Raw genomic sequence first — 13,919 nt, 5'->3', positions numbered from 1 at the left:
TCAATAATGAATAAATGTTAATGAAATGACTAATGCCAAACCACATTTTTATACCATGTTCACTTGTACACTGTAAAATTAACTTAAATACATGCTGACATTGTACTGGCTGAGATTAGGTCAATTGTGAGGACTGCACAAATAATTTTAAAAACATGTTGGCCAACTCATTAATATATTGTAAATATTTACTAAAGCGGGATTTTCATTTCTGTAAGGAGAGGAGTTGACTACATCTCACATCTCAGGCTGTATGTTGGTTAGAAAAATCCAATCAAAGAGCTTAAAATTCTTATTTATTTATATATATATATATATATATATATATATATATATATATAAATAATATATATTTAGCTCTTTTTTTAAACCACATCCCTTTAAGATTCTGGGGCAATATGGTATGCTGTTTTGGGCGGGGGAGAGTGTCTCACTACAGACACGGCACCCCTCCTCTCCTTTGCTTCTCTTCATAGTCGTCCGATTCATCTACCAACCCTTGTGGGGCTGGCTCAGGTTTGCCTTGGACCAGCTCATAGTTATGCTGCTAGAGGTCTAGATTGCTGGGGTACTTCCTTTGACACACTGATCTCCTCTCTCTTTCCATCTGCATGCATTCATGTTCCAGAAATGCTCACTAACTTACCTCCGGAGAGCTTATTCCCCGGAGTCCTTATGTTTTCTCACCCCTCAGGCGAGGCTTGGGTTGGCACCTAAATCCTGGTTGTAGCTGCCGCCGTGGTCCTGCTCGAAGCCCTGCTGTGCCCTACTAAGCACCGCAACGCCCTGCATTACCCCGCCATACCCTGAACTGCTACAGCTATTATTTCTAGTCATAGTTCCACTATCCACTATCTTTATTGTTAATATAACTGCCACTGTTCATCATTCCAACTGCTATAATTATGAATTGAATTGTTTTGATCACATTGCAAGAACAAATTTGAGTATCGCTGATCCTTTAACTTTAAAACTCTGAGAACAGCTCCAAAAAGGACAGGAGTGGGGTCAACCACACCTCTTTAAATTAATTTGTTATCCATACTCACTCTCGTTTTAAAATCGAATTTTGAAAGAGTGCGATTAGCTAACGGTGAAGACCGCGATTGATTGAATGTGCAATACTTAGGTAAATGTTTGGTGTAACATTTGGTTTAACATTTTTTATTATTATATTTACTGATTTTTTCATTTATTTCAGTTTCATGTTATAATGCTCCATGACATGTTTTATCTTTTACACGGTGAATATTGAACTTAAACCAAACTTTTTTTAATAATTGTAAATCGAATCGTAGTTGCATTATCTGGCAGAAAAATCGCAACTAGATTTTCTCCCCCAAATCATTCAGCCCTACTCTGACGTTTTTGAAATCCCTCTTCAGGTGAGACTCCATGCTAGTAGATATGAGACAGAGGTAAAAAGCTTGGCAGCTGGGTGTATTTCCTATGCTTTTCACAAGAAAAAGAGAAAATTATGGAATAAAGGGCAGGAAGAAATTGTTTAAAGAATGATAAAAAGCTATTTCTGCTTCTGCTGACCATTGTCAAGGACTGAAAAAGAATCCCCATCACTAAATCTAACTTTCCCTCTGTCAGTATCTGCCTCCTTTCTGTTTGAACTTCTTATATTCTCCATCTGCAGCCAGAAAGCAATCCCAAGGCTGCTCAGGACATTCTTCTTTGAAAACAACATAAAGGGAGAAGAGATCTACTTCCCTACTATTTCCATTTCCATTCAAGCCCCTTAGGCTTTTTTTCTCAGAAACTGATATAGCTGAAAAGTTGAATTTTTCCAATATGAATGCCAAATGGAGCAGTAACTTTGTCACTCGGCACAGCCAGATCGCAAAGGCACAACACCTGGGAGTGCAAAGGACTGCCGTTTACTGCCTGCATTCAACAAGCACAAGTTGGGTACCTTTAGCCGCATCACTTAGTCTCTCTCCATCCATATACAGTGGGGGAAATAAGTATTTGACCCCTTGCTGATTTTGCAGGTTTGCCCACTTACAAAGAATGCAAAAATCTACAATTTTAATCATATGTACATTCTAACAGGGAAAGACAGAATCCCAAAGAAAATTCCAGAAAATCACATCATATGAATTTATTAAAATTGAAAACCATCTGATGAGGAAAAACAAGTATTTGACCCCCTGGACAAACAGCAAGTATTCTGGCTCCTACAAGCCAGTTAGTCTTTCTTTAAGACACAGCCCCAATCCGAACCAATTATCTACATCAAATACACCTGCCTCACCTCGTTACCTGTATAAAAGACACCTGTCAACACCCAAACAACCAAAATCCAACATCACCACCATGGGCAAGACCAAAGAGCTTTCTACGGACATCAGGGACAAGATTGTTGATCTGCACAAGGCTGGGATGGGCTACAAGAGAATCGGAAAGCAACTTGGAGAAAAAAGATCAACTGTCGGTGCAGTTATCAGGAAATGGAAGAAGCACCACACCACCGCCAACCTCCCTCGGTCTGGGCCTCCACACAAGATCTTGCCTCGTGGGGTGTCCCTGATCATGCGAACGGTGAGGAATCATCCCAAAACCACAAGGGGGAACTGATGAATCAACTGAAGGCAGCTGGGACCACAGTTACAAAAGAAACGGTTGGTAACACACTACGCCGTCATGGATTGAAATCCTGCAGCGCACGCAAGGTCCCCCTGCTCAAGAAGAAACATGTACAGGCCCGCATGAAGTTCGCCATTCACCACCTGGACGACTCAGAAGAGGCCTGGAAGAAGGTGATGTGGTCAGATGAGACCAAAATAGAACTTTTTGGCCTCAACTCAACTCGTCGTGTTTGGAGGGCAAAGAACACCGAGTACAACCCAAAGAACACCATCCCCACAGTCAAGCATGGTGGTGGCAACATCATGCTTTGGGGGTGCTTTTCAGCCAAGGGGACGGGACAACTCCATCGTATTGAGGGGAGGATGGACGGGGCCATGTATCGTGGAATTCTGGACCGACATCTCCTTCCCTCAGTGAGAGAGCTGAAGATGGGTCGAGGATGGGTGTTTCAGCACGACGACGACCCTAAGCACACTGCCAAAGCAACAAAAGAGTGGCTGAAGAAGAAGCACATCAAGGTTCTGGAGTGGCCTAGCCAGTCTCCAGACCTGAATCCGATTGAAAATCTTTGGAGGGAGCTTAAAATTCGAGTTGCCAGGCGACAACCTCGGAACCTGAATGATTTGGAGGCTGTCTGCAGGGAGGAGTGGGCCAACATCCCTGCCGAAATGTGCACAAACCTTGTCACCAACTATAAAAACCGTTTGACATCTGTGTTGGCCAATAATGGCTTTTCTACAAAATATTTACATGCTGTTTTGTCCAGGGGGTCAAATACTTGTTTTTCCTCATCAGATGGTTATCAATTTTAATAAATTCATATGATGTGATTTTCTGGAATTTTCTTTGGGATTCTGTCTTTCCCTGTTAGAATGTACATATGATTAAAATTGTAGATTTTTGCATTCTTTGTAAGTGGGCAAACCTGCAAAATCAGCAAGGGGTCAAATACTTATTTCCCCCACTGTATCCCGTATTATTAATACTGATAGCTTCTTAGCATTTTTTCCAGGTACACAGTAAAAACAACAGCTCCTATTTTTTATCTTAATTGTTACAAAACCAATCCTGTACTTTGGATGTCTGAGAAGTCTCAACACAGGGCTCGACATTAAGGCTTGTCCGGGAAAAGTGTATTTTTTGTAGGGCAAGTGGAAGAGAAATGGACTTGCCCCACTGGACAAGTTAAAACTCACAAATGTGCCACTCATTACGTCTATGATACCGATTTGTATGTCTATATTTTTACTCAGTATCTTATTGACTTCAATCTCAATATATTGACTCAATATCGCAAAGTATCTCAATATATTGACTTAGTAACTTAGAATATTGACTAGGAATCTGAAAGTAATGACAAGTCTGGAGATCCTTTTTTCTTGTTGAATGGGAAATCTATTCTTGGGACACGTTTCTTTCTACGGTTTCAACAGAATTGTATTAATGTTGATAGAGTTTGGATGCTTTAAACGGTTTGTTCGAATTCTACATTAGCAAAACACAATTTTTTTTTTATAAAATGATAAATCTTTACCCGGACAAGTGACTTTTGTGCATGGACAAGTGAAACGTAAATGTACTTGTCCAAAAGGACAAGTGCCTCAAAATGTTAACGTCAAGCCCTGCAACATTTGAATTAAAGCACACACTTACAGTAAGAGAACCCAAACTGCAACCAAGGTAGAGCAGTAATTAGGAAACCAGTCCTACATTTGTATATTCTGCTACGGGCCCGGCTATTTATAAATGATAACTGATTTATACAGGACTCCATCCATCCATCCATCTTCGTCCGCTTATCCGGTGTCGGGTCGCGGGGGGAGCAGCTCCAGCAGGGGACCCCAAACTTCCCTTTCCCGAGCAACATTAACCAGCTCCGACTGGGGATCCCGAGTTCCCAGGCCAGGTTGGAGATATAATCCCTCCACCTAGTCCTGGGTCTTCCCCGAGGCCTCCTCCCAGCTGGACGTGCCTGGAACACCTCCCTACGGAGGCGCCCAGGGGGCATCCTTACCAGATGCCCGAACCACCTCAACTGGCTCCTTTCGACGCAAAGGAGCAGCGGCTCTACTCCGAGCTCCTCACGGATGAGTGAGCTTCTCACCCTATCTCTAAGGGAGACGCCAGCCACCCTCCTGAGGAAACCCATCTCAGCCGCTTGTACCCTGGATCTCGTTCCCTCGGTCATGACCCAGCCTTCATGGCCATAGGCGAGGGCAGGAACGAAAACTGACCGGTAGATCGAGAGCTTTGCCTTCTGGCTAAGCTCTCTTTTAAATCTAACGGTGCGATAGATTGAATGCAATACCGCACCCCGCTGCGCCGATTCTCCGACCAATCTCCCGCTCCATTGTCCCCTCACTCGCGAACACAACCCCAAGGTACTTGAACTCCTTCACTTGGGGTAAGGACTCATTCCCTACCTGGAGAAGGCATTCCATCGGTTTCCTGCTGAGAACCATGGCCTCAGATTTAGAGGTGCTGATCCTCATCCCAACCGCTTCACACTCGGTTGCGAACCGATCCAGTGAGTGCTGAAGGTCGCAGGCCGATGATGCCATCAGGACCACATCATCTGCAAAGAGCAGCGATGAGATCCCCAGCCCACCAAACTGCAACCCCTCCCCACCCCGACTACGCCTCGATATCCTGTCCATAAATACTACAAACAGGATTGGTGACAAAGCGCAGCCCTGGCGGAGGCCAACCCTCACCTGAAACGAGTCCGACTTACTACCGAGAACCCGGACACAGCTCTCGCTTTGGTTGTACAGAGATTGGATGGCCCTGAGAAGAGACCCCCTCACCCCATACTCCCGCAGCACCTCCCACAGTATCTCCCGGGGACCCGGTCATACGCCTTCTCCAAATCCACAAAACACATGTAGACCCGGTTGGGCATACTCCCAGGCTCCCTCCAGGATCCTTGCGAGTGAAGAGCTGGTCCGTTGTTCCACGACCAGGACGGAATCCGCATTGTTCCTCCTCAACCCGAGGTTCGACTATTGGCGAACCCTCCTTTCCAGCACCTTGGAGTAGACTTTACCAGGGAGGCTGAGAAGTGTGATACCCCTATAATTGGCACACACCCTCTGGTCCCCCTTTTTAAAAGGGAACCACCACCCCAGTCTGCCACTCCTTTGGCACCGTCCCAGACTTCCACGCAATGTTGAAAAGGCGTGTCAACCAGGACAGCCCCTCCACACCCAGAGCCTTGAGCATTTCTGGACGGATCTCATCAATCCCGGGGCTTTGCCACTGTGTAGTTGTTTGACTACATCAGTGACTTCCGCCTGGGAAATCGGCGACAATCCCCCATTATCCTCCAGCTCTGCCTCTAACATAGAGGGCGTATTAGTCGGATTCAGGAGTTCCTCAAAGTGCTCCTTCCACCGCCCTATTACCTCCTCAGTTGAGGTCAACAGTGTCCCATCCTTACTGTACACAGCTTGGATGGTTCCCCTTCCCCTCCTGAGGTGGCGAACAGTTTTCCAGAAGCACTTTGGTGCCGACCGAAAGTCCTTCTCCATGTCTTCTCCAAACTTCTCCCACACCCGCTGCTTTGCCTCTTTCACGGCAGAGGCTGCAGCCCTTCGGCCCCTCCGGTACCCTGCAACTGCCTCCGAGTCCTCCGGGATAACATATCCCGGAAAGACTCCTTCTTCAGTCGGACGGCTTCCCTGACCACCGTTGTCCACCACGGATTTCGTGGGTTACCGCCCCTTGAGGCACCTAAGACCCTAAGACCACAGCTCCTCGCTGCAGCTTCAGCAATGGAAACTTTGAACATTGTCCACTCGGGTTCAATGCCCCCAGCCTCCACAGGGATGCACGAAAAGCTCCGCCCGGAGGTGTGAGTTGAAAGTCTGTTGGACAGGGGCCTCCTCAGACGTTCCCAATTTACCCGCACTACGTTTGGGCTTACCAGGTCTGTCCAGAGTCTTCCCCACCCTCTGACCCAACTCACCACCAGATGGTGATCGGTTGACAGCTCTGCCCCTCTCTTCACCCGAGTGTCCAAAACATACGGCCTCAGATCAGATGAAACGATTATGAAATCGATCATTGACCTTGGCCTAGGGTGCTCTGGTACCAGGTACACTTATGAGCATCCCTATGTTCGAACATGGTGTTCGTTATAGACAATCCATGACTAGCACAGAAGTCCAACAACAAACAACCACTCTGGTTTAGATCAGGGAGGCCGTTCCTCCCAATCACGCCTCTCAGGTGTCTCCATCATTGCCCACGTGTGCGTTGAAGTCCCCAGCAGAACAATGGAGTCCCCACTGGAGCCCCATGCAGGACTCCAGTCAAGGTCTCCAAGAAGGCCGAATACTCCGAACTCCTGTTTGGTGCATATGCACAAACAACAGTCAGAGTTTTCCCCCACAACCCGCAGGCGTGGGGAGGCGACCCTCTCGTCCACCGGGTAAACTCCAACACAGCGGCGCTCAGCCGGGGCTTGTGAGTATCCCCACACCCGCCCGGCGCCTCACACCCTGGGCAACTCCGGAGAAGAAAAGAGTCCAACCCCTATCCAGGAGTATGGTTCCAGAACCAAGACTGTGCGTAGAGGTAAGCCCCACCAGATCTAACCGGTAGCGCTCCACCTCCCGCACCAGTTCCGGCTCCTCCCCCACAGAGAGGTGACGTTCCACGTCCCCAGAGCCAGCGTCTGCTGCCCGGGTCTGGTCCGTCGAGGCCCCTGACCTTCACTGCCACCCATGTGGCATCGCACCCGACCCCAACGGTTCCTCCCACAGGTGGTGGGCCCATGGGATGGAGAGGGAGTTGCCACGTAGCTTGTTCGGGCTGTGCCCGGCCGGGCTCCGTGGCAAACCCGCCACCAGGCGCTTCGCCGGCGAGCCCACCGTCTGGGCCTGGCTCCAGGCGGGGCCCCGGGCTTCCTCCGGGCAGGGTCACTCCATCTCTGCTTAGCTTTTTCATTGGGGTTTTTGAACCATTCTTTGTCTGGCCCCTCACCTGAGACCACTTTGCCTTGGGAGACCCTACCAGGAGCACAAAGCTCCAGACAACACAGCCCTCAGGTTCACAGAGAAACACAAACCTCTCCACCACGATAAGGTGATGGTTCACGTGATGGTTTATACAGGACTATCACAGCCAAAAACCAAAAAACTATAATATGCAAGGAACAGAATGAAAAATTTAGTTTCTTATTAAAATGAATTACTGTAAAGCATATTATGCCAACAATAGGCTGTACAATTGGAGAGACTGTATCAATAATTCACAGTGTTCATGCTGAGTGGCTCATCAAAAATATATTTCAGAAAGATATGCTCCTCACAAAATTGGAAAGATGTTATGCAGATGTCAGACAGAAACACCCCTCAGCTCTTCCCTGTATATATCATGTCACTGAAATGTATAAGAGCATCAGCACAGCCTGGGACATGATTGAAAAGCAGGTAAGACCAAAGAATAGATAATTAAGATTAGGGCTGATTGAGATGTGATCTATACTTTCTGCCATTCTCTTTCCTTATGGAAGCGTGGACAATCTCATCATCTGGCATTAGACTTATCAACTCACTTATCTGGGCCCGTCATTATCAACAATCTGAGAATCACTATGAGGAATCGCAATTATGTTTCAACTGGACTAAAAAAAACATCCATTTCACACAGGTGGCTGTGGGTCAGAGCTAGAGCGGGTTGGTTGTTCTGTATCTATGGGCGTGGCCCTCAACCACAAGACATCCTAATGCTAAGGATGGGTTCAACGCGGAGATGGAATTTAACTACATTGTACTTAGGGCTGGGCAATATATTGATATTATATCGACATTGATATATGAGACTACATATAGTCTTATATTTTGGATATTGTAACATTTTGATAGGACATAAGTGTTTGTCTTTTCCTGGTTTTAAAGGCTGCATTACAGTAAAGTGATGTCATTTTCTGAACTTACTAGACTCTAGTTGTTCTATTATTTGCCTTTACCCACTTAGTCATTGTATCCACATTATTGGAGATAATTTATCAAAACTCATTGTGTTAATATTTTGTGAAAGCATCAATAGTCACACTACAATATTGACCTTGAGGTATTTTGTATTTTATATGATATTTGATTTTTTTCCATATCGCCCCGCTCTATTTGTACTGTACAACTGTTTGTGACAAATAAAGCTTTTTCTTTCTTCAAATATGGTATAAGACAGCTTTTTTTTTACAAAGCTGGCTACATTTAAGAGGTCAAAGTTCTCTGAAAATCAATGTTATTTAAAAAAAAAAAAAAAAAAAAAAATGCTAAGAACTGTAAAATCAAATTCATGAAGATGTCTTATGGCGTTTTCACGCAGGGAGGCGATGCGAGCGATTTGCACGACGCAATTACATATAAAGTCAATACAAAGATGCAATGCAAATGATGCGAAAGCCTATCAGCGTCGAGATTCTGGGGAATGTGGGGAAATTCGCCGAGCTGTGAGCTCCTCCGGATGATGTTTCGTAGACCAAGGTTATTATAGTTTTGCATTTTTCATTAGTTTTTATTTTTATTTCGTTTTGACTTTTGTTTTCAAATTCAGTTTAGTTTTAATTAGTTTTTAAAGTGGGTTTGCTAGTTTAGTTTAGTTTTTACTTTTTGAAAATAGTTTAGTTTATTATTTGTCGGGGGCAAGATTAAAAAAAGGTCAGAAAAAAGTGTTGTGTAATAATAACTCAACAAAAACATACAATTTTAGAAATATATAGGCTATTCACAATGTATTCAACAATAACACCAGTACATAAAATTTACATATGATGATGAGCACAAATATGACAACAGTCTACACAAGACGCTACAGTAAGTGCAAAATGTGTAAGTGACGTGTGCCAGGAAAAAACCTCAACAGCCAACAGACTAAAGAAGACAGACATGAACAGGTGTTTTGAACTTTGGTTCGAGTAAAGTGACAAACGTTTTGAAGTCATTCGACTCACACACTTTTGTAGACATCCCAATATCAATCCACATATTAACCCACGCTTCCTCCCGCTTTTGGTGTTCATGCGTATTTACTAACCAGCAGCTATCGGGTCGCCGGTGAAAGCCCTCCTGTAGTGTTCGCTGTCCTGTGGTTGTCTCAGTCATGCTGCCTGGCCCTGTACCCATACATCCATGCCCTGTACCGGGGTTAGCTTCTGTTTCGGGGCAAAGGGGGCTTTGCGTTCTCCTTTACCTTGTTAAGGTAAGCTAGGTTAGCCTCCTTCTCCTTGTGCGCGCTTCTCAAATGTACTTTGAAATTCATGGGATTTTTCCCTTTAATAAATTGTCCACATATTTTACCACTTTCCACTGCAAGGCACTTGCTATTAATCAAATAGGACTCTGCCGCTTTCTTCCGACATCATCACTATCATCACGCGATCAAACTTGAATGGGTAGAGAATGCAATTTTCCCTGTTCTGTGTGAACACGGCATTATAGTTTTCTCAGTGGAAGGGTAGATATAAGGTTAATCTTTACGCTTGTTCTGTTGTGCAACCGCCTATAGGGTACAAAAATGAAGGTTTTACATTCTGTACTGCACCTCACACACTGTGTGGAGCCGTTCGTCCTATAACTTTCCCTCTTTTATGACCTTTTAATAAGTTAAGCAGCTTTGCAGCTCGCCTAAATCCCAGCAGAGATATAGTACATGATAGCTTTCATTATTACATTTTTAATATTTTAATAGATGTCGCTCGGAGACTCCACACTTCTTTAGATTTGCCACCGATTCCCCTCTCTCTTGACACACTTGATAAATATCGGCCGTGAACTGCTTACCCCTCAGGAAATCAAAATATGTAATTGTAAGAGTCACATAGTGAGGTTTACGCAGTGTATTTTCTACTGCAGCATAATACCTCTTTAGACACGATAAGGCCAAGAACTCCTTCGGGGGGGCGTGGGGGTGTAATCTCAAACTTTTAAGAATTAATGTGGCATCTGGAAGTGTCAGGCTTTGTCTGTCTCTGGAAGAAAGTCAGCCTGTCACAGTGAAATAACCAAAAACCAATCACATAGCAGCATCCTCCTACCTGTGATGTGTATGTGTGTGTGTCTGTGTGTGTGTCTGTGTGTGTGTGTGTGTGTGTGTGTGTGTGTGTCAAAAGAAATGTAACTCACCCCAGCTGCGAAGCCTAAACTTCCATCCAAAATGCGTTTCTGAAAAAGGCAGATAAGGAGAGAGATTGTGCGAGTCAGTCAAATCAATATCTTCAAACCCCTCCGTAAACCTCTTATTGTTGACATAAGCGGCAAAAATGCATCACGTCCCGAGAGTCAGAAGTCCACAGATAACAAAAAACTGAATCTACCAGTGAAACCATTCTGTCATGAGTTGGTTCACGTGATGTCCTTTGACTCCAGCGGTAATATTGGAAGATCTCAGCTATGGCAACAGCCGCTCAGTGGCTAAGAACATTTAAAACTAGAAGAGCACTCAAAGAGTTAGAGCTCCGCCAAGGCATGCTCTATATCACAAAGTTGATCCGGTGTGAATCCTCTATGTCGGAAAGTCATTTTTCCATTTATTCCAACGCCATATGAATGAGGCACAAAACACCCTATCTTGCAAATATTGACGAAAGTGATTCAGATTCACTCCAAAATGTAATGGGTTCTTCCTTGGCGCATGCTACACCTTTCCACCAAGTTTCATGAAAACCGGGCCAGGAGTTTTTTTCATAATCCGGGGAGGTAAAGATTCTGTTGTAACATTTATATCAAATTGGTCATTTATGTGCCGTTTTCATGCAGAAAGTGATTATTTTATCACTGATATATCCGATCAATTTTGTGCTTAGATGTTTTTCCTAGACTCGCATCTCACAGAACAGAAAATCAATCCATATTTCAATCTATACGTTTCCGCTTCAAGTCCATTTTCTTCTGTTTTATACGCGTAACTACAGTTATTGAGTGTTAATGTGGGTGGCCTATACTCAATACTGCGCCTGAACGCATCCTGTTTGACACAGACGGAGCACTGACATGCTGCTCCCTGCTCAGGTGCTGCTTCCACTATGTGGGCTGTGTAGACGTTATATTAGGGCTGTCAAACGATTCATTTGTTTTAATCACGATTAAATTGCCAAATTTCTATAGTTAATTGCGATTAATCGCATGTTTTATCACATGAATAACATTATTTTGCGTTTCAGAACTGTTTTTAAGTACATATTAACAATGGAAAGCAATTCTTACCAGTGTATCTTGATTGGGACTCAAATGAATGCAAAGAAAGTTACTTTATGAACTTGACTTTAAGATTTGAATTTGTTTATTATTATTTACTGTAAACAAAAGAAAAATGTGTGAATCTGTCATTATTGCACAATTCTAGGGCTGTCCTCGACTAAAGAAATTCTTAGTTGACTAACACTTATACGATTTTGTCGACTAATCGATTAGTTGATTTAATTGACAGAGCTGTGCGCTTTGAGAGGTGGTTAAGACTAGAAAAGCACAATATAAATGTAGTTAATTAACCATCTGTAAAACTGAGTTTCTCCACAATGAATCCTGCAAAAACACCACTTTAAATCTTGTGTTTACCATAAATGTGCTCATGAGTTTCTTGGAAATGAGTAATTAAGCATGAATAAGCATAAAAAATGACTTATCAACTAAAGAAATCTAAGTCGACTAAGACCAAAACGACCGATTAGTTGACTAATCGACTAAGAGGTGGCAGCCCTACACAGTTCCTCCAAGTACCTAACCTAACTGAGATGTAACACTAACACTTTGCTTATAAAGTACAAACAAAATGGTCCAAAACCAGATGCCACAGCAGGACATTTGTAACCTTTAAATTTTTCTAATAAGGAATGTAACAATTCTCCAAAAAAAAAAAAACGATACAAACAACACAGTCCTAAAACCGTATGCTGATATACATAGCCAATATAGTGAATTTTATTGGCATCCATTTCGGCGTCTCGCGCTCACCATCCACTCAAAACGTAACGTTAGTCTACTACTCTTTGGCCGGTTGGCAAGCCCAAACAAGTGTGTGCGGCGTGCCTGTTGTTTTGTTTCCGGTCTAGCTAGATCCGGTGTGGTGTTGTAGTTTTTCTAACGTTACTAGTTGTACCAACAGCATGTGGAAAAAAAAACTACAAAGTTTGCTCGTCCAAAAAGAACGTTAATCTCACGATAAAAAAAATTGACACCGTTAAAATGGGTTTGCGTTAACGCGTTTAACCGGGCGATATGGAAAAAATCTAATATCACGATATTGTACAAAAAAATATTTACACAATGAGATTTTTGATAAAATAATCATCATTATATATATAATAACTAAGTGGGTAAAGTGAAATAATAAAAAAGCTAGAACAGTCTGGTAAATTCAAAAAATTCACTCTTACTTTACTGTAATCCAGCCATTAAAACCAGGGACGGATAACACTTTTGTCATATCACAATATCCAAAATCTTAGATGACATCCAGTCTAATATCACGATATTGATATAATATCGATAAATTGCCTAGCCCTACTGTGTGTGTGTGTGTGTGTGTGTGTGTATGTGTATATATAAAAAAATCTATTCAGTTACGATTATCCTGTCAACGATTCGAATCGATTCAATATCACGATGCATCACGATGCGTCACCTATTCAATATTGTATAACCTTAACCTTTTTGTTGTATCTGCTCTTAAAAAAAAAAAAAGACACTTCCTGAATGTAGCAGAGTCTGAACACAGCAGACAAAAAAAAAAAAAAAAAAAAAAAAAAAAAAAAAAAAGAAGCAGCGAGCGGAAAATCAACAAGTAACATCAGCAGGCAATAATCAATTATGGTCTGTCACTGCATAGATGCAGAATCTCCCAGGTCCGCATCGTTATGCATCGATGCAATGATTTATTCCAACACCTTCTAATACATATGTTACAAAGCAAACACGGTGTATGTATGTATGTATATGTATATATATATAGACTCAATATCGTTATCGCAATATCAAGTTGCGCAATATTGTATCAAAAGTGTTGCAATAAGTATGCGATATTTAGTTTATTTTGTGGCTTAGTTGTGTTGGATTTAGAGCCCGCCTGAAACGCTATAATTAATGATCATCATTTCATTGGCCAGTTACCGTGCCACCTGCACACATTGGTGCATGTCAGCAGACGGGTCCACTATGTGACAAACCCTATGGAGTGTACCACGGGTGTGCATGTTTGGACAGAGTGACAGTAAGTGGAGAAATAAGCTACGTTCACAGCGCAAGTCTTAATGCCTAATTTGGATTTTTTGCATGGATACAATTTTTTTTGGGGGGCTATTCACATATCCTTATAAA

General features: G+C 43.1%; 1 protein-coding gene across 3 annotated transcripts in view; it reads right to left on the bottom strand.

Annotated features, from left to right (window-relative positions):
* Positions 1-13,919, bottom strand: part of slc39a11 (solute carrier family 39, member 11) — a 197,468-nt gene that overhangs the window by 178,743 nt on the left and 4,806 nt on the right. For all 3 annotated transcript variants that reach the window (XM_028567652.1, XM_028567655.1, XM_028567654.1), the window contains exon 3: positions 10,731-10,769. In XM_028567652.1, the coding sequence (XP_028423453.1) occupies positions 10,731-10,769 (39 nt within the window). The remainder of the gene's footprint in view (positions 1-10,730; positions 10,770-13,919) is intronic.

Source organism: Perca flavescens, chromosome 21 (assembly GCF_004354835.1).
Source record: "Perca flavescens isolate YP-PL-M2 chromosome 21, PFLA_1.0, whole genome shotgun sequence".
Taxonomy (NCBI): Eukaryota; Metazoa; Chordata; class Actinopteri; order Perciformes; family Percidae; genus Perca; species Perca flavescens.
Note: the sequence above shows the minus strand (reverse complement) of the source record. Positions and strands in the feature narration are given on the sequence as shown.